Below are 20,287 nucleotides of genomic sequence, written 5' to 3'. Positions count from 1 at the left end.
TAAGGTTAGAGTGACAAAAACAACAACAGAAATTAGTGTTGATCTCACTGAACAAAGTTCTCTTAAGATTAAATAAAACACAGACAATATCTCATATTGAATGGTGAGTAATTTAGTTCCCAGGAAACCTTCACTGGAGGTGCCAGAATTATGGAAGCTTCTCAGAAAGCTGATGGTCAGGATATTAAGCGTCCATTTGGGGTTTTCCTTGACTGAGTAACCTGGATCATGGGAATTTAAACTGTGGAATTTTCTTTTGTTTTAGTTTATACAATTGACCATTACCTAACCCCTTACTAGATATAAACACTTGAGCCTCATGGAAAGTCAAGGTTCAATAAATGTCATTTGGTTATATTAATATTTGTAAAAGGGAGTTCTACTACTCATTAAATGTTACTTAATTAAATTTAAATGTTAGTAAAGTAAATTTAAGACTTGCCATAGGATTTGTGACTTTTCCAAATTAGTAATGAGTTGCTGCAAATAAAATGAATTCTCCCAATAGATATAAACACTGGTAAAAATGCCTCTGCTGTGGGGAATGCAGAGAAATAGAACTGTTTTTTATCGAAGAACAGTGTCCTTTCACTACAAGCCTGTCCAGTTATTCATATTTGCCCTTCGCCTGTGGGTATGGCAAGCATATATCCTCATTTGGCAGTGAAATAACTGAAATACAAAGCCCCTCTCATGTTGAAGGTACAGACTCTTTCCTTGACCTTGATGCTGATGGATTTCCCTGACTGTTAGAGCCAGAGAACCTCGCTGAACCTCTAAACCAAACACCTCAATTCACAGATGAGGAAACTGAAGGGAAGAATCTGCCAAATTCTGAAAGATAAGGTTTCTAAACAGTAAAGAAACTCACAAAATAAAAGGCCCTTAAACATGTATTTAAGAACTATATGTTAATAATATGGTTGGAATAACTATGTCAAAAATTATTCAAAGAAAACAGGAAAACAAAAAGTACATTTGGCCATTTAGAATATCAATCGATTGTTAGAACTTGAACAGTTTTTTTACTTGCCTCAGAGTCTGCGTCTTTCCTATCAGCACCAGAATGCAATAGAGCTGAAGTCAATGTTTGTTTGTTCAAATGCTGAGTTTTTATGTTTGAAGCATAATTGAATGAAACACACCCTGTCTCTGTGTCAGCACTGCCATGGTGTGTTTAGTCACTAATTCAACACGTGTTTCTGGGTGCCAGCTTCTCCCAGGTCATGTCTTGGGGGGGCGCATGCAGGTGTGGTGTCTGAGTACAAGACCAGTCGCTGTGCTTGTGTCTTTTCACTGAGAGCCAAACACTTTGCCAGCCTGGTCTTTGCTGCCCTAGCGGAGGTGGGAGGATGCTCTGTGGAAGGGGGTTTTCTGTTCACAGATGTTCCAACAGCCCCTCAATCAGAGGGCGATAAACAATTATACACTCAACTTTCAAAGACGCAGGGCTTTGACCTGCAATTATACTTCTAGGAGTTTGTGCTACACATATTCTTATATATGTGAAGAAAATGAATGATTCGCTCTGGGGTGTTTGTGTAATGAACCCAAACGTCCCTCAGTGTAAGAATGGTTACGTAAATGATGGCGAATCCGTGCACAGTGGAGGCTGTGAAAAGCCACGTGGCTGGCAGGGAGAGATTTTAAGTGAAAAATCAGAATGCAGAACAGTGTATGTAGTGTGGTCCTGCTGCAAAAAAGAAAACGTTATACGTGCATAGGGTGGGGCAAGAGCGGGTTCACAGTTGTGAACACACAAAACAGAGTGAATTCTTGTGCTGTTACCTGTTAATGACTGTGTTCCTCTGAGTAGGAACTACGGTAAACCCACTGCCGCCCCGCCCTGCGCTTACACACCAGGCTTCGTTCAGGGGGAAGGACCGGGCACCATTCACAGGACACCTTGGGGAGTGTAGCTGGCTGCCACAGGAGAGGAGGGAAAGGACTTTGCTGTTAGTCTCAGATCCTCCTGAGGGGCTCTGCGGCCTGCCTGTGCTACATTTACATGCTGCCAAATGCAGTCTTAAAGGAGCATCTTTGCTAACAGTGTAAAACTTTGAAACCCGTGGACCAGATCACTTGGGGGACTTTTCTGAAGAGAGCAATTGAGAAAATTATGGCATGCAATAAGTTTCATATGTATCTCCAAATATAAGAGCCAGCCCAGCAATGGGAAACAAAGAGACAAACCGCCCTGCAGGGCTCGGGGAGGAAAAGGAAAGTGAATGCTGTTCTGTCATTACTTTTGCTCTCAAGTATCTTATTTCCTTCAGCACCTTCAAGTGCGCAGCTGTTTGCTCCCCTCACAGCCTGCTCCCCGCTCCCCCGCCCACCCCGACAGTCCTCCTGAATTTGGGCCTTTAGACTCAGCTGCCCTCACACACTTGGGTTTCTAAGGAATCACTCTCTATTGATCAGAATCACCGGCTTGTTTAGAAAGCACACCTGTGGGACGGGATTGTGGGACAATCACCACGGGATTTTACTCTCCCTCAACAGGGAAAGAGATGATTAAGGAGCCTTCCTTCCAGATATTCTGTTATCTAAAAGGAAAAAAAATATTTCTGGAAACACAACTATTTTCAGGCAATCAGACTCTGGCTCGTGCTCACTCCTTTAAAAGAGATGCACAGTCCATTTTCTGTTTAGAAAAAATAACATTGATTAGTCACTGTCCAATCGCCACTGGGCTCGATGTTTGGGGTATAGGGGGGCTGAGGTGAAACAATGTTTTAGCCAAATATTTTATGTTCGCCAACCAACTCACCCTTTATAGCTTTTTTAATAGGAATAGAATATAAAATTTGCTAGAGAAGTTACACTTTTAACTCAAAATTCATTGGACACTTTTGACTGACTGTATGAACGGTGTCAGCCTGAGGGAATCACAGGTGTTTTGTGTGTGGGACAAGCAAGCCTGTGACCCGCTGTGTGAAGGGCACCCTATTAAGCAAGATCCTTGCCCCAAGGTAGTTTAGAATCTAGCTGATGGGGCAACAGCATGTGGTCCAAGTCTAGGAGAATGGAGACCTGGCCCCTGTGCCAACTCAGCCAGGCATGGATGCTCTCTGTGTGACTGGGAGACACAGACCCAGGGGGTCTCTGTGCGGGGCAGGATGGTCTCCCAGTCCCCTCCCACCCCGACTAGTGACTAGACATCAGATGAAACAGCCTGGATCTTGCCAATATAAACCCACAGTGCCTAGCAGGGACCTGGGAGAGAGAAGAAGCTAAACTCCAGTTGCTTTTGCTCTGTGGTGTTTTATTTTAACTGCACATGTGCCCAGTGTATGTTTCTCCTGGAACCTAAGGCATGGGGATCTCAGAGATTTTCCCCATTAGTCCATATCAGACTCAAAAACTGGTGACTAAAAAGGGCAACTACGGCCAACAGGTATGTTTTCATGGTCCATAGAGTGCTTTAAAAGTCTAAAGCTCATTACCAACAATTTAAAGATAAGATTACACATTTTATAAAATCAGGGTTTCCAGCTTCTCTTGGAAAACTCAAATAGCTGCTCCACTGGCCACAGTCAGTTGGAGCTGAGTGTCAGTGCCTCCCTTCAAAGCCCTTGTGTTCTAGGATTTGCCATGGAGCCTTCTAAACACACCCAGACCCCGTAGACGCCTGAGTCCATGGCCCTCGGTTTGTAGGTAATTGACACTATGGCTGTATATTAGACAGCCCATAATTTTATCAAGCATTTACTGTGTCGGGTCCTAAACATTTACCACAGCACCTTCTTCAACAAAAACTCATTATGCTTGTGAAAGAATATATTGTTCCATTTTATAGATGAGAAAACAGAGGCTTAGTTCAAGTAACTTGCCCATGTGGAAGGTAGAGGTCTCCCAAGTCCTCGCCCAGGGCTCTTTCCATGCCCAGCCTGAGCTCCAGGATGCTACTGGCTTCAGGACGGGACATCTCCGTGTTGGCGGGAAACATTCTTCAGCGAGACACTCAGCCAGAATCCGTAGCCCTCAGGAGTGTCAGGAAGATGTATACGCTCTTGCACAAAGGCTTGTTTTCCTTTTTATTTTGAGATCATTTTAGCTTTAGACAAACTTGCAAATCTGTCGCCCAGATTTTCCTACTGTTAATATCCCATATAACCAAGTACATTTACCAAAAGTATGAAATTCACATTGATACAAGAAAACTCACTGTAGGCTTTACTCAGGCTCTCCAGTTTTCCACTAACGTCCTGTTTCGCGTTCTAGGGTTCAGTCCAGGATGCGTGTGTGTATATGCATCATGTCTCTTTGGTGTCCTTCAGTCTGTGGCAGTTTGTCCCGTCTTTTCTCATCTTCCGTGTCCATCATGACACGCGAGCGAGGCATATTAAAGGAGTAGTTGGGTATTTTGTAGAATGTTCCTGAATTTGAGTTTGTTTACAGCGTCCTCATGAATAGACTGAAGTTTGTGGAGTTAGGGGAAGTGTGCCACACAGGCGATGTCCTTCTATCACATTGTGTCCGGGACGTGTGGCATCAACATTGCCTGTTCGCAGTGATGTGAACCTTGGCCACAGGGTCGCTGTGGTGTTTGTTTCTGCTCTGCAGTCGCCACTTCCCGTCAGTCCCCCAGTCATCCCAGATGCAAGGACAGGAAATTCAGCTCCATCTGTGGTAGAGGGGGAGCCATCAAGGAATTTGCGGTCATGTTTAAACCCACAATAATTAGTGATTTTTTGGAGGGATATTTTTGGGGCTATGCAAATATCCTGCTTTTTCTTAAAGTTTCACCCTCTAATTTTATTATTCATGAATGGATTCTGCCTGCAGCAATTACTACTGTGATATTCCCATGGTGATTCTCTATTCCCTTCATTTCCTCTACATTTCTTCATCAAAATTGTTCTGAAAAGGAGAGTTCCTCTTCCTCCCTCAGTTATTGATTTCAATAGTTTATATTAGTTTGGACTCATTCTTTGGGTTGCTCTCTCACCGTAGTTCCTCTGTCTTTTTTCGACGCCCCCACCTGTTAATTCACCTGCACCTTTTCTTAACACCCAAACATCAAATTGTTGGCAAAATCTGAAATGGCTTTGAAGGCTATTAATTGGAGGGGAATCTGTGCACAGAGACTCAAGACTTACATTCAAATAGCCCGCCTGAATTTTGGAGGAGAGGTTAAAAAGGAAATGGTTTCTACAAAGGTGCTAAACTGAGGAGAAGTGTTTCCCTAATGCTCCTCCTTCCACCGCGAGGGAGAAAAGGGGAGGAAGGAAAACTCATCGTAATCCCTGTCCGCTGGCCCAAGGGTGGGATGGGAGGAGAAACCAGCAAAACCCACCAGAGCTTGTAGTCATCTTAGCAGGTGGACCTACACATCATTCCTTAAGGTGTTTTCACTACAGGTGACAAAGGCCACCTGAGAAAAACTGAAGTGACAGCCACATCCCTGGCACCTGCAGAAGCGGAATTGCCAGGTGATAGAAGGGGCCTCTGGGCAGGATGGTGAGGGGGACACATTTTATAAGGTGCTGGTTAGGAGGAGTCAGTGCCCATGAGCATCTGTTTGTGCGTCTGTGTGTGTGTCCTATCATGACACACATAAAACGGATCATGCTGTACTCCTCTGACAAACGGCATTAAAGAGGGAAAAAGGAAACTGTCTTACTGTAATAGCCTAGAATAATCTTGGGTAGAAGTTAATCTAGTTCACCTTGATAAAGAATTGATTTTCACTTTGCTCAGAGGAAATTTAACCAGAAGGCGTGCTTTCTTGAGCCACCAGCTCTTTCTGTGGATGCCATCTTTTTGGCTGGTTGGCCAGGTAGTGTGACAGTGATGAGCACAGGTTTTGGAGTTGGGCAGGGCTTGAAACCCATCTCCTCCCCTTCAATGAAGTGGCCTTGGGCAATGACCTTCTTTTCTGCACCTCCTCTGCAAATGTGGAGCTGAGTAGGGTGGTGAGAAAGGACTGTGAACTGTAGAGCACTTTAAAGAATGAAGGCATTCAGTATGTGCTCAATAAAGAGCACAGAAACAAGCCAAGACCACGGCCCAGCAGCCCCCCAGAGAGCAGGTGAAGGCCCACCAGCCGGCAGGTTTGCCTGGCCCCTTAGTGAAAACAGTCCTGCTACATGCTGATCTCTCTGTCACTCCCTGTTGTCACCCCAGGACCAGGTATCAGTTGTCAATACCAATGCAATTAAGCCTATTGTCTATCCCAAAGAAGAGAAATATTTTGCTGTATCCAAGTTTTTATCAAAATTGGGGAAACAAAAAGGCAAATGCAGTGAACTTGATAGGTCTTTTTAAAGAGAGGAGGCAGCTGCAATTCCTAAGTGTTGATTATAAGGTGACCAGAAGCACTCACTCATGTGAACTTCTAGCCACTATCGCTCTTTCAACTTGCTGATTCTGAGTTTTGAGCCATTGAGGGTGAAGGAAAACTCAGCTTTCGGGTGTAAATAAAATAAGTTATTCTATGTTCTTAGAGAATCTCAGGATGAGAGGACAGTGAAAAGACAACAAAAGCACAGGAGGTCACCTGAAGTCTAATTCCCTCTAATCTGCTCACACCGTGGGATGAACATAGTCAACTGGACTTTAGGACAAATAAATGTAAAGATGTAAACTTGGGTTTATACAACAAAAAGGTGCATGAGAACAATGAAGACACCTCATTTTGAAAAATTTCTCAGTAAAAAATAAGAGTTCTTGAAGATCTTTGAGTGGTTCAGGAGATTTCGGGGACCTGAGGGGTTCACATGTCTGCACATTCCTCAGAATTTTCTTATTTCTGTGACTAGGAAAGCACCACAGATCTGTCTCAAGATCACAGGCTTTCCCTTCCTCCCAATCCCGCTGAGAGAACAACTTGGGAAAGCAATGCTTTGTCACTCTCCTCGGAGCCCCTGGGGACCGTGCTGGATGCAGGCAGCAGGCAGGTGGCGATTTCCCTGCCTGGAGCACCTGCAGGTGCAGAGAGAGTAGCAGTCAGTGCCCCAGGGAAGACTAGACACCTGGTCCCTGCTTGATTATGATGTTTTTCTAAAATAGCTATCAGGTTTGTTTGTTAAGGGTATGAAGCAGATGATCCCAGCTGCTACTGTGATTCTCACAGGGAGCACAGTAAATGGAACAACAAATGTAAAACAAGTAAAACACAAAGGGAAGGGGATGGCGTAACTCGTCTAACACAGGGTGCATTTCCCCTCGTAGAAGTTCTTACAAGTTGTCATGGCCTTAGGTGCTGAAGTTCAGGTCTCCCAGCAGATCCCAGCAAAACAAACAGCTAGGCTGTGAACTAACATGGGGGAATTGAGTCCAATCTTCTTACAAGTTGTCATGGCCTTAGGTGCTGAAGTTCATGTTTCCCAGCATTTTCCAGCAAAACAAACAGCTAGGCTGTGAACTAACATGGGGGGATTGAGTCCAATGTTTAGCAGAGTGGCAACTGTCAACCTGAGTGAGATAGTCACTCTTACACATGCTGAGCATCACCCAGTGAATATGTTCATAGGGTCTGACCACAGTGATCCCCAAATATGAATCCTAAATGATGTAAGGGTGAAACCCATCCCCAAGGCCTTTTGCTAAAGGCTTCTCTGTACACAGTGCAACACTGGACCTTGGACAGGAAGGGAAGCATCTTGCCCCTGAGATCGAAGGCTGTCTAGTCTTGTCAGTCCAGGAACAGAGATAAATAAACCTTAAATATAGTTAATAGGGAGGAAAGCATTTATATCATGTATCAACTAAAGGCAATGAGAATGTAGGTGGTGACTCCCTGGTAACGGACAGGACAACAGACTGCTAGCTCTGAACAGCAAGAACTTGCTGTGTTGGTAGATGAACGTTTGGGGAATGAATGGCAGTGTGTTGGGCAGTTTCCTCTAGATGACCGCATTTAATCTCTACTCCATGGGTAACAGAACTTGGACTCAGAGCACAGGAAGAGTTTATTGACCAATGTCACAATAGTGACAACAGTCATCTGTCCTTCTTCTCAGCTCCCTGGCCATCCCATCATTAGGCACAGCCACCAAGTCTGGGGAGTGATGTGGGGACTGCAGTAGTGTGTGGCAGGCAGGACATGTCCTAGCTGTGTCGACAGGTCCCCCAGCGGGTGAGGTGAGTCTCGGTGTAGAATCCAACCTGGTTGCTGCTGGGATGACAGCACAAATGAGTCTGGCCAGTTGAGGGCAATATTCACATACTCGGGTGCAGAGGCAGGAAAGCAGCTGCTCAGAGAGACTGGACAAGAAAGAGGGAGGCAGAAAGAAAGGGAGATAGTTCAGGATGCCCTGCAGGAAGAGCGGGAGGAGAGGTTTTGAGAAAAGCTAAGGAAGAAAGACATAAGGCCAGAGCTGTAGATAGAGAGTGCATCTCCGAAGAGGGGCAACCTCTTTCATGCAGACGAAAGCCATCTTTGCTTTGGCCAGCACAGTGTTTACCCTCTTGAGCGAGATATCTGGAAGCAGAAACTATGATCTGCAGGTGACTGTGGTGCCCACTGCCCCCCGTTGCTCAGTCTAGTAGCTTCACTGCTTTGTGACACCTGGTTGGCCTCTGAGGGCATCTGAGTTCATGGTCCTTCCTGAAGTCTTCCCGAAGGTCACAGCCACCACACTCAAGCTCCCTGATGGAAACAGAGGCCCCAGAAGAGCCTTCTGTCCAATAGGGCACAGAAAGCAGAGCCCCAGATTCTTCAGAGCCTGCTGCCAGGTGTCCTTTGGGCTCACTTGATTTAATGTGAACACCACCCTGCTTTCAGCTACTTCCCTTAACCTTGCTCAGAACCATGCAATCACAGGGTCTGCTAGAATAAGTCCCCCTACCATATCCAAACACCCCTTTTTACCAAATGCACTGACTGTGCAGTGTGCCCTGAAGTGACCATGTGAGGATGGGAGCTGCCTGTGCTCCTGCACGGGCCCCTTTTTCTTTTCTTAAATGATAAGTTCTTTAGAAGAAAACATTAAATCTAAATTTCAAAAAGAGGTGAGAGTTCCAGTGTGTACCTATTTAATCAAACCACTTCTCTGAATACCAGGTACCTAATGTGAACTTGCAACGGTTAGGAGCATTTTGTAATAAAGCAGTATGTGAATAAATCATGCATTACTTTCTGTCTAGTTAAGTTGCAAGGTCTGTTTTAACACCTTCCTCCCAGATGAAAGCAAGTGCTGTTTTCTCACCTGGCATTTACACAGGCAGAGGCCACATCAGGCCACACGAGAGGCCAGACATAGCCCTGCAGCCTGAACCAAATCCATGGGAAACCGAACTGCCTTAGAGGGGCACACATCCCGCACTCTAGCTCTATGAATAAAATATAAAATCTGATATATTCATTTGTTAACAACTGTTTCAATGTTGAGGGCTTTGGAATGTATTAGAATTCAGTATACTGACGCCATTAGCCTGGGAAAGAAAGGGAGGGAAATACGCCCTTAGAGGACATGGCCCATGCTCCTGTCGGGCTGGAGGCCCGCCCGCTCCCTCCTAGGACCCCAGCAGGCGCTCAGAGAGAACCTTGCGGGGCTCCTGGTGAGGGTGTCCGGAGGGCGAGGCTGCAGAGGCAGCTGGTTGATCCCTCCCCTACCCAGGGAGTACAAACGCGTCACCACCCCACAACCCCCACCTGAAGTGAGACCTCCCCCAGGGTCTGAGGCACTGCAGAGGGGTCGTGGCCGTCTCCAGGCTGGCTCTCTTTGTGAGAAAAGTAACTTGGAAGGGATCGCTTAAGTAACTTAATGAAGAGTAACCAAGCTTCAGGACATTAAAGTCAAAGTGAGACCTGGTCATTTTCTTCAAGAGACTCTACCCTGCTAAGTCACAAGAGCTCAGTGTCTCTCAGCCACAGGAAAGAGAAGGACCCTGGGCACCTCCAGGATGGAGAGGGCTCCAAGCTCACACTCGGTCCTTTCCAGGGCCGGGGCGGGCAGGCGGGGAGGGTACTGGCTCTGGGTTCCGACGGCCGCACCACTCTCAAGCTGTATGACCCCAAGGTGGACTCACCTCCCAGAAACCCATTTCCTCACCCATTTCACCACCGACGGTCACTCGGGGTGTTTCCATACTTGGCTCTGTGACTGATGCCACTGAAGGGGCCGCGGCTGTGCAGGTGGCGCTTCCCTCTCCGTTCACTCCCTTTGGCTAAACACCCAGAGGGGAATTTCGGGATCATATAATCACCCTATTTTTAATTTCTGAGGAGCCTCCAGACTGTTTTCCACAGTGGCTGCACCAATTTACATTCCACGAGGTTCTGTTTTCTCCATATCGTCCCTGCTCTTTCCTTGTCTTTTGAATACTAGTTACTCTCAAGGAGTGCGGCGTCGCTCACTGTGGTTCTGGTTGACATCTGCCTGATGAAGGGTGATGTAGGGTAAAGATTGTGTGTATGTGTGTGTGTGTGTGTGTGTGTGTGTGTGTGTATAATGGAAGTAATATTATTAATCCTGAGAAAGAAGAAAATCCTACCATTTGCAACAACATGGATGCACTTGGAGGACATTATGCTAAATGAGAAAAGTCAGACAGTGAAAGACAAATACTGTGTGAATCGCTTACAGGTAGGATCTAAAAAGGGCTGACTTGCCCGCTGGGTGGCTCAGTTGGCGGAGCATCATCCCACACACCAAAGGTTGCAGGCTCAACTCCAGGTCAGGGCGCATGCCCAGGTTGCGGGTTCCATCCCTGGGAGACTACGGGAGGCAATGGATCCCTTTCTCTCTCACATCGATGTATCTCTCTCTCTCTCTCTTCCTCTCTCTCTCAGACCAATAAAAACATATCCTCAGATGAGGATTTAAAAAAATAATAAATAAATAATTTTAAAAGCTGAACGCACAAAAGGAGAGAGTAAAATGGTGGTTTTCAGGGGCTAAATGTGGGGAAATAGGAGAGATATTGCTTAGGGTGAAAACTTGCAACTACTAGACAAATAAGCCCTGGAGAGCTAACGCACAGCACAGTGACTGTAGACAATGCTGTATCATAACCAGACTTGCTGTGAGACTAGATCTTAATTGTTTCCACAAGGAAGAAAGGATAACTATGCGATGTGACAGAGGTGCTATCATCACAGTGGCAATCATTTTATAATGTATAAATCTGTCAAATCAACATGTTGTACACCTTAAATTTACACAATACATATTTCAAATATATTTCAATTCTCAAAATCAGCTTATTTATGGGCAAAATGAGAGAACAGTGGCCCTCACGTGTCTCTGTGACAATAAGTGAGAATCGCCCAGGAGCCCCTGGCAGACACAGCCTCTCGGGAACATTCTCTCTCCCTTCACTCCACACACCCATCTGCTGTCATCCCCACCCTGCCTTGAACAACCAAACGTCCTCTCACGTGCTCCCCACTACAGAAATGAGCAGATGATTAGGAGATGGTCCAGGAGGAAAAACAAAAGAAGTGGTTTATTAAAATCTTTATCGAATACTTCAAGCTGCGTTCACGTCCAGGAAACCAAGCTTCTTCCAACTCAGAGCATTGACATATCCTCCCGGGGAAAGGCCTTGCCTCCTCTCCAATACAGGTGCCAGTCTGTTATCAGAAACATAACATGAGTAAAATAGAAAATGCTCTGTTAGTCTATGTTATAAACTATACGTTCTGTATTATATATTATAAAACATTATAGGTCTATAATATAGAATTACTATTCCATGGGACAAATATAAAGTAATTAAGAAGTGTTATTTCTGTCACTTTCTAAAGTCCTTTCCCATCCCCAATCCTATGGCCACGTCGGGAAATCGGATTTCATGGAATTGCCATGATTTGTGGTGGGAGGGTGAACATCCAGGCCTTGCCAATCCTCAGCAGGGCAAAGCTCCTCTCCGAGCAGGCAGTCACCACCAGGCAGGCAGGGATGTGCTTCGCAGTCCTTGGCATCTACCTGCCTGCCAGAGCAACTAGATCTGGGAAATGGTCAGTGTTCGGGTAAAAAGCAAACATTTTTGAGTATTAAACACTTGTCCTTTCCTGGGATACACACACACGTGCCAAACGAGCTTGTTTTGGGTGTAACCATTTTCAAATATGGTCACCATCTCGTATGATGAGAATCTATGAGGAGAGAGCGCCTACTCTGAAGATGGGCAGATCTAGTTCAAATTCCCACTCTTCAAGTTCAGTTATGAGGTGACAGGCAAATTCTCGGTTTCTCATCAGACCAGTGGGTCTGAAAATGGCCATCTCCAAGTCGTAGTGAGGATGACACTCAGCAGTGTGTGAAGTGCCCATCTCAATACGTGCTCAGTAAACCACGAGGTTATTGCCATTCTGAGGAAGCGTGGAAGGAGGGCAACACTGTTCAGTGCCTGTTTACGATTCGAATGCATTACCCATTTTACACTCATGTGCAGCTGTAGAGCAACTGTTACAGGATAGTTTTATAAGATAGTTAAAATCATGACTTTCATACAAATGTAAAGTAAGCATCTCAAGTATTTTATTAAACTGATTAGTTAATGAGACAACTAGGGAGACACTGCATTTGATTCACAGGAGAGTAAGAAACAGGCACAGATATACAGGCGATCAAGAACACTGAGGGAGTTTATAAGCACATGGAAACTGGCTGATGAACACAGGGATGTCGGTTGCATCCCACCGGGCAAATTCCACTTGAGTTCCTATGTGCAGAATGATTTGTGCTCCCATATTTTTCCTGTGATTTACGGAGTTGTAAACTAGCTCCAAGTCAGTGAAAGTGGCTGGCCCAGATAGAGTCAGATAATCTGGAAGGGTTACGAGACACCTTTTAAATTTTTTTCATTTCAAATTTTTGCAAAATTTTCCGATTATTATCCCCATTTACAGCTGAGGAAACAGACTCACAGTGACTGTGACTTGTCCATGGCCAGAAAACGGGGAAGTGGCAGTGCTTGGGTTCAGACTCATCTCTTGCCACTCTGGGACTAGAGGGGCTTTATTCAAAGAGCTGGGATTAGTTTTTGTTTCTGTTTGTTTGTTGTTTTTTAGGGGATGAACAATCAATACATCCGTCGAGAAGTCTTTTGCTGTGAAACTTGTCAGGAGCTCAAAAGCTTCTGGGAAAAAGAAATTAGCAAACAGACTTGCTACCGGGAGCTGGAGGAAGATCGGCAGGGAAGGAGCGCCCTGAGAAAGTATGTGGATTGTTCCTCTCCTGCCTTTGAGAAGTAGGATTCCCCAGAAACAGACCAGATGTGAAGCTGGGGAGTCGGAATTGAGTTCATTGTCCTAAGAATGCGAATGTTGGCTGTGGCATGGCAAAGTGGGTGCAGCCAAGGTCAATGAAGAATGAAGCCCCAGGAGGGTCACCCCAGGCCGTGCAGAGCCACAGTGGAGTCACCAGGCTTTGATCAGGTGGCAGAAGCAGAACCAAAGGGAAAGTCTAAGCCAGGGCCTTTATTGGGGTCTCCATGGGAAAGGCCAGGAAGGGGAGGGTAGACAGTTCAGGACTGGCTGGTTTGAATACCCCCAGAGGGCTTTAGACAGTCTATCCCGGTGGTCCCCAGTTGCCTGGTCCCTGGCCCGGGAATGACTTAGGACAGGACAAGTATGGCTTCACGCATGACAGTTAGATAAGGAAGGAGTGGGGGCCTCAGGCGCAGGACTGATTTAGATGCTGGCAGCCAAGCCTTTTTGTGTCTCTGAGAGGCAGCAGGCCCTGGACGGGCAGCCTTTCTGTGGCCAGCAAGCTTTTTAAGATGTCAGAATATCAAGAATATAGAAAATTGAAGACATGATTCATTCATCTGCTCATAGTCTCCCTACAATCTGTACCAGAGTTTCTCAGCCTCAGCACACTTGGCATTTAGAGCCAGGTTATTCCTTGGTTTGGGGCCATCTTGTTCTTTGAAAGGTGCTGGGCAGCTTCCCTCAAAACGCTGGATGCCAGTAGGACGCCCTTGCCCCTTTCTGGCACCAAAATATCTCCTGACATTAACAAATGTGCCTGGAAGTTAAAGTCACCCCAAGTGAGAACCAATGACCTGAAGATAAAGATAAGCATTTTTATGTTAATAAAAAGGAGGTTCTGTTGCTTATATCTTGATGAACTAAAAAATACCTGCCCCATCCTGCCTCTGTTGCAGTCCCCAGCCCGTGAGATTATCGTAAATTTCAGGATTAGGTCAACAGGTATGTATAAGCACGAAAGATCCCACGTCCGGGATTATACGCATTAAGATTTTGGGGGAAGGCGAATGTGGTCTTTTCCTCATTGGCAAATGAACTTGTTCTAGCTCAGAGGGGAACATTTACTTCAGTGATAAAACGTGGGTCAAGTGTGTCAACATTGCTCTGAATCAAAGGGCTGGCACCTGCTCTCAATGGGCAGAGCCTTGCAGCACATGATTGCCTCAGGGTGTCAGGGTGTCTGGGCTTCCTGATCCTAAACTGGGAACAGCCCCGCCACAATGTCTGTCTGCCCAGATGTCCGCTGGCAAGTGGAGTGGCCGCCGCGTGTTCAGCAAGGCCGCAAGTCCCCTGCCTGCGTGTTTCTGAGATGCTGCTCTGAAAACATGTCACTCATGTGCTGCATCAACATTGACTTACAAAGACCTTCTTCGGCCCCGGGGGCTAACAGCCTCTCTCCACCCCCAGAGACGAGCTCTGCCACCAGTCAGCTCCATTCCTGTTTATCCCGCGAGCAAACCCACGCTTTTCTATGTGCTAGTGGAACCCCCGTTAGAGGCTGCAGTCCCCAAGAGCCCGGGGGAGCAAGAGGAGAACGTAGACCAAATTTTAAGCGTGGTCTTTCTCATACTGACCTTTCTTACTACAAGGTAAAAGGTACATATATTCACATATATTCACCACCCAAAGATAAGTGGAAGGGACACAGCAGTGAAAGATGCTGACCAGAAAGGGACAGCAAACAGTCTAAATATTTAAAAAACACTATGTAAAGGCAAACTGGGTAGAGGAGATCCTGAGTCCTTCAGCATCTGGCAACAAATAGTAGTTGATGGTGTCTATAAAAAGTGAATAAATGAATCTAAATCCCAGATTCTAAGTTTTGTTCCTGGAATAAATTCATCATTCCAAATGTGTTGATTTGGGTCCTCCAAGAGCGGAGGGCGTGGCGAGATTAGACGGGTGTGGGACTCACTGGGGAAGCACCTGTGAGAAAGATGGGCCGGGCGTTGTGGAGTGCTGGCAAATGTGAGCAACTGGCTCTGTGGAAGAGATGTATCCATGCAGCGTATATAGGTGCATGAGTTTATCACAGATTTTATTGGCGTAAAGGATGTGTAGCAATTTTCAAAGAATAAGAAACTACACAGTATTCTTTATCATGAATTCCATACAGCCAGCGTCTTCCCATGGCATGCTCTTGTTGGTTTTTGCCAACCTCTTCTATCTATAGCCAACCTACAGTTGCAATTCAACCAGGATTTGACAAAATCAGACAAATGCTTAATTACGATCCAATTTAACAAAGAGGTCACATCATTGAAGGTAATAGTTTTCTGCTTCTGGAAGAACATTTCCACCAGTTTTTCCCTTTGTTTGTTTGTTTTGCTAGTCTCAACACAGTAGCTACAGACAGTGCGCACTTCTAAGTTCAACCTACATTATTGAGATTTTCTCCATCACCTACCTAAATGCAGATGTGGGGTCAGCAAACATTTTCTGTAAACAACAAGGCAGTAAATATTTTTGACTTTGTGGGTCACGTGGTCTGTGTCGCACCTACTCAACTCTGCCATTGCTGCGTGAAAGCAGCTGTAGACAGTGTGTCAACAAATGGGCAGGGCTGTATTCAATCTAACTTTATTTACAAAAGAAGGCCACCGGCCAGCAGGATCTCCGAGGGCACATTTTCATGCCCACCACACCAAGGAAGAGTTAATGCCCCTTTAATTAGTGAAAGAATCCAAATTATATTAAGAAATCCCTCCAGTTCAATGGAACACACAAACAGCACCCTTATTAGTGAGCCTCTAAAGATGCCACTGATGAAATTTGTGGACTTTTGGAGGCAGATTTAGTAGAAGGACCTCTTAGAGATGCTTAACAAGCACTTGTAAGCCAAGACAGCCCCCACATTGGAGAGGTCAGTTAAAAATTAAAATATGAAATGCACATTTAATAATCATAATGAAGAAATATAATTATGGAAATTACTCATAGGGGGATATCAATAGAAGGCCATATAAGCTCAATAAGTCATCACTGCTTAAGTAAAACGTGGAAAGATCTACGTGTGAACCAGCTGCCCGCTAACAGGAGAGCCCCAGTTCCATGTTTCCCCCCCTTTCAAACAGGCAGACTATGTTCATGTCATTTACTTTCATTTTAGGTTGAGGTAGAAGGAGGATTACAACCAGTGTCTCAACATTTCCCGTGTCCCTACTCCTCTCAATATTCTAACTCCCAGTCCTCGGTTGCTAATCTGCTTACGCTGCACCACCACCAAACAGCAGGCTGGCACACAGGTCCTCTGCACTCTTTCCTGCGCCCAAAACTGAGCAGTTTTAAGTAAGAAGCTTCCTGGAGCCAGTTCGCTAACAGGTTCCCGGAGCCCTCGAAGTATTTATGCCCCAGGTAACTCACCCCGGGAATCTCTCTGAAGAAAACAGACGAACATGGAAAGAGTAGGCGGTATTATTACACTCATTTTAGGGTGATTTACAAGAGTGGAATATAAGGTTGCATCCATTTTTAAGTTTTTTATTGAATATTAATTTTTCTGTAATAGACTATATTATTGGGCTTTAGCAGTTCTGAACTGAATCATGCCCCCCTCAGTTCATATGTGAAGCCCTAACTCCCATACTTCAGAATGTGACAATATTTGGGAACAGGACCTTTAAAAGTGCTGTTTTAGTTAAAATGAGACTTTTAGGGTGGGCCCGAATCCAAGAACTACTGTCCTCCTTAAAAGAGGGGGTTGGGCCCATAAAGACACGCCAGGCATGCACACTTACAGAGGAAAGGCCACGTGAGGGTGGAACCTGAAGGCCATCTACAAGCCAAAGAAAGGGCTTGGGAGAAACCAAGCCTCCTGGCATTTTGATCTTGGACTTCCAGCCTCCAGGACTGTGAGGAAATAAACTTCTGTTGCTCAAGCCACCCAATCTGGGATTTTGTTATGGAAGCCCTAGAAAACTAGTCAAAGCACTTATCCAGTCTTTTCATTTTGGTTATCCTTAATCTTAAGAAATTAACACACGCGTATATGTTTTAAATTCAAGCATCAAGAAAGGATGTATATTTAGAAGTGAGTTTCCTTCCCAGGGAGCCTCCCAGACCTGTCCTCCGAAGATCACCACAGTCCACACTTTCTTATACATCTCTCCCTAAAGCTCCAGTTTGAATAGAAGATAAACATGTATCCAATATTTTTATGTAAAATAGGACTATATGTTCACCATTCTGCCCCTTGCTTTTTAAACTTAGTCTATCTAAGAAGATAGCGCATTCGGGTCTTCTTTAATGTTTTCCAGTGTCATGATGTAACAGCTTATTTAGCCAGTCACATCGAAGGACAGGTAGGTTTTCTCTCATTTTCCGGCTTCACAAACAGTGCTGCAACAGGGATATCTGTACATACATTTTTGCAAATATGGACAAATATTATGGGATAACTTCATAGACATGAATATGTTAGGTCAAAGAATTAGAGTTTTTAAAACTTGATAGACACTGCCTCCTTGTCTTGCAAAGAGGCTGTACTGATTTAAACCGTCACCCTGAGCAGGGAGTGCCCATTTCCAGGGTCGCTAATACTGGGTGTTGTCAAACTTCATCATTCTTCATCTAACAAGTGAAACTGGAATCTGGCTGCTTTGAACTGAACTTAATTAGTTACAGGTTTGGTTGGGGTTTTCCTCTGCATGGGAGACAGCTGGGTTGCTGCTCCTGGAAGAGCCAGTTTGCCTCCTCTGCTCATTTGACTATAGATTGTCTTCTTCTTAATTGACACGTGAGCACCGTGCACTCGTTTTGTCCTTCTGTGCAGTTCTGTGAGTTTTGCTAAGTGCTCGGGATGACCAGTCACAGTAGTCAGGACATAGCACAGTTCCATCTCTCTGAGAAAGTTCCCCATTCTGCTCTTTTATGGGGAACTCCTCTGCTAACTCCCAGTCCCTGCCACCACTGCTCTGTCCTCGGTCCCTCCAGTTTTGCTTTTCCAGAATGTCATCAATGACCTGTCCAGTCTGTGGTCTTTTGAGTCTGCCTTTTATCACTTAGCAAAGCGAACTTGGGATTAATTCTTGTGGAGTGTTTCAATCGCCCGCCCTCCTCATCGCTGAGGACTATTCTGTGACATGCACGTGTCGTGATTTGCCCAGTCGCTCCTCAGCTGAAGGACACTTTGATGATTTCCAGTTTGGGCGCCTATACATAAAGCTGCTATGAACGTTCACATGCAGGTTGCTGTGTGAACATGAGGTGCCATGTGTCCTGAGTAAATACCCAGGATTGAGGTGACTGGTCACGTGGTAAACGTAGGGTTAACCGGATAAGAAACTGCAAACTGCTTCCCAGCCTGACCCTGCCGCCTGCACCCCCACAGCCCTGCAGGGTGGTTCCAGGGGCCCAGTGTCCTTGCCAGTGCTCCTTTGGGCTTTCGCTGTGAGAGTTTTTAAAATTTTGTTTCTATGTTTTTCTGTGTTGTGGGTTTTTGGTGTTTGATTGTTTTCGTTTGTTTGTCCCTTTTGGTCACTCTGTGAGATGGGTGGCACCTCAATTTTTTACCTGTTATGTATTTATGTTGTTTATTTTCTTATCATTGAGTTTGAAATTTTGTATATTCTGGAAACAGGTCCCAAAATGTGTGATTTTCAAATATCTTCTCTCTGTTTGTGGCTCGTCTTTTATTCTCTTTACAGCGTCTTTCACAGAACAAATTTAAGTCCCAAATGTTCTTTTTCATGAATCGCCCCTTTTGTGTTCTCAAAGAATTCTTCCCATACCCCAAGGGAAATAATGACATCATTTTGTGGGGTTTTCCTAACAGTCTCAGTCTTACATTTTGCATTAGATCTATGATTAATTTTGTATAAGATGTGGGGTATGGATCCAAGTCCATCTTTTCTTTTGAATATGGGTGTGTGATGTCCTAGCCCCGTTTGTTTATATATATAGACATATGCGTGTGTGTGTGTGTGTATATATACATATGTGTGTGTGTGTGTATATATATACATATATATGTGTGTGTGTGTATATATATACATATGTGTGTGTGTATATACATATATGTGTGTATACATATATGTGTGTGTGTGTATATATATACATATATGTGTGTGTATATACATATATATGTGTGTGTGTATATATACATATATGTGTGTATACATATATGTGTGTGTATATATACATATATGTGTGTGTGTATGCATATATGTGTGTGTATATATACATATGTGTGTGTATATACATATATGTGTGTGTATATATACATATGTGTGTGTATATATACATATGTGTGTGTATATACATATATGTGTGTGTATATATACATATATGTGTGTGTGTGTATATATACATGTATATCTGTGCCTTCCGCCACTGAGCTGCCTTTGCCCCCTGTCAAATCACTTGGCCTTGCTGGTGTCCATGTGTTTCTGGACTGTTTTATCCACGATCTGTTGGGAGTGGACCTGCACCGACGCCACACTGTCTCGATGGTGGTGGCCCTACAGTAAGTCTCCAAGTCATGTCCTGTGAGTTCTCCCACTTTCTTCCTCTTTAAAATGGCTTTTGCTGCTCCGCTTTCCTCGCCTTTGCATTTAGAGTCTGGAATCGGCTTTCTCTTACCTACAAACGTCCTGCTGGGACTTGGATGGACGTGACTCTGAGTCCCCGTGTCAGCTTGGGAAGGAATCGCTGTGGGGGATTCTGTGCTCATAGACTTGGCTCACTTGTCTAGTCAGTTTTTCACTAATTTGTAAAAGTCATGTTTCCCCTACAATGCTCGCCAAAGGCACAGCACCACTGGAGCAGCAGGCGGAGGACAGGCCCTGACCCTGTGTCCTGTGTCCCTCCTCAGGCTCAGGGAAGAGTGGAGGCGGCGGCTGGAGGACAGGCTGCGGAGGCTGGACAACCCCGAGGGGAAGCAGGAGCAGGCGGGCAGCGTGGGCTGAGGGCCCCGCCTGCGCCCCGCGCTTCAGAGCCACCGAGCCGCGAGGGCACTTCCCTAGGAGCAAAGCCGACACCCCGTTATGCTGCCTCCTGAGCAGGACACTGTTTGTTCACCCACTTGTGAGCTTTACATGTGACCCGCCCGCACCCCCACCCCACTGATGGAAGTTCTCACCCAGTTCCTCCCCGCAGAGCAAGGGTGGCTGCCAATGCCAT

At 45.3% G+C, this 20,287-nt stretch overlaps 1 protein-coding gene across 1 annotated transcript; it reads left to right on the top strand.

Annotated features, from left to right (window-relative positions):
- Nucleotides 1-12,970: 12,970 nt before the first annotated feature.
- FAM240B (family with sequence similarity 240 member B) lies at nt 12,971-20,073 on the top strand (the record flags this gene model as incomplete). The annotated part of the gene is made up of 2 exons (XM_081151187.1): nt 12,971-13,113; nt 19,980-20,073. The coding sequence occupies 2 exons, from the start codon at nt 12,971-12,973 to the stop codon at nt 20,071-20,073; spliced, it is 237 nt and encodes a 78-aa protein (XP_081007313.1).
- Nucleotides 20,074-20,287: the final 214 nt, after the last annotated feature.

Source organism: Miniopterus schreibersii, assembly GCF_964146895.1.
Source record: "Miniopterus schreibersii genome assembly, chromosome: 11".
Classification (NCBI taxonomy): Eukaryota; Metazoa; Chordata; class Mammalia; order Chiroptera; family Miniopteridae; genus Miniopterus; species Miniopterus schreibersii.
Note: the sequence above shows the minus strand (reverse complement) of the source record. Positions and strands in the feature narration are given on the sequence as shown.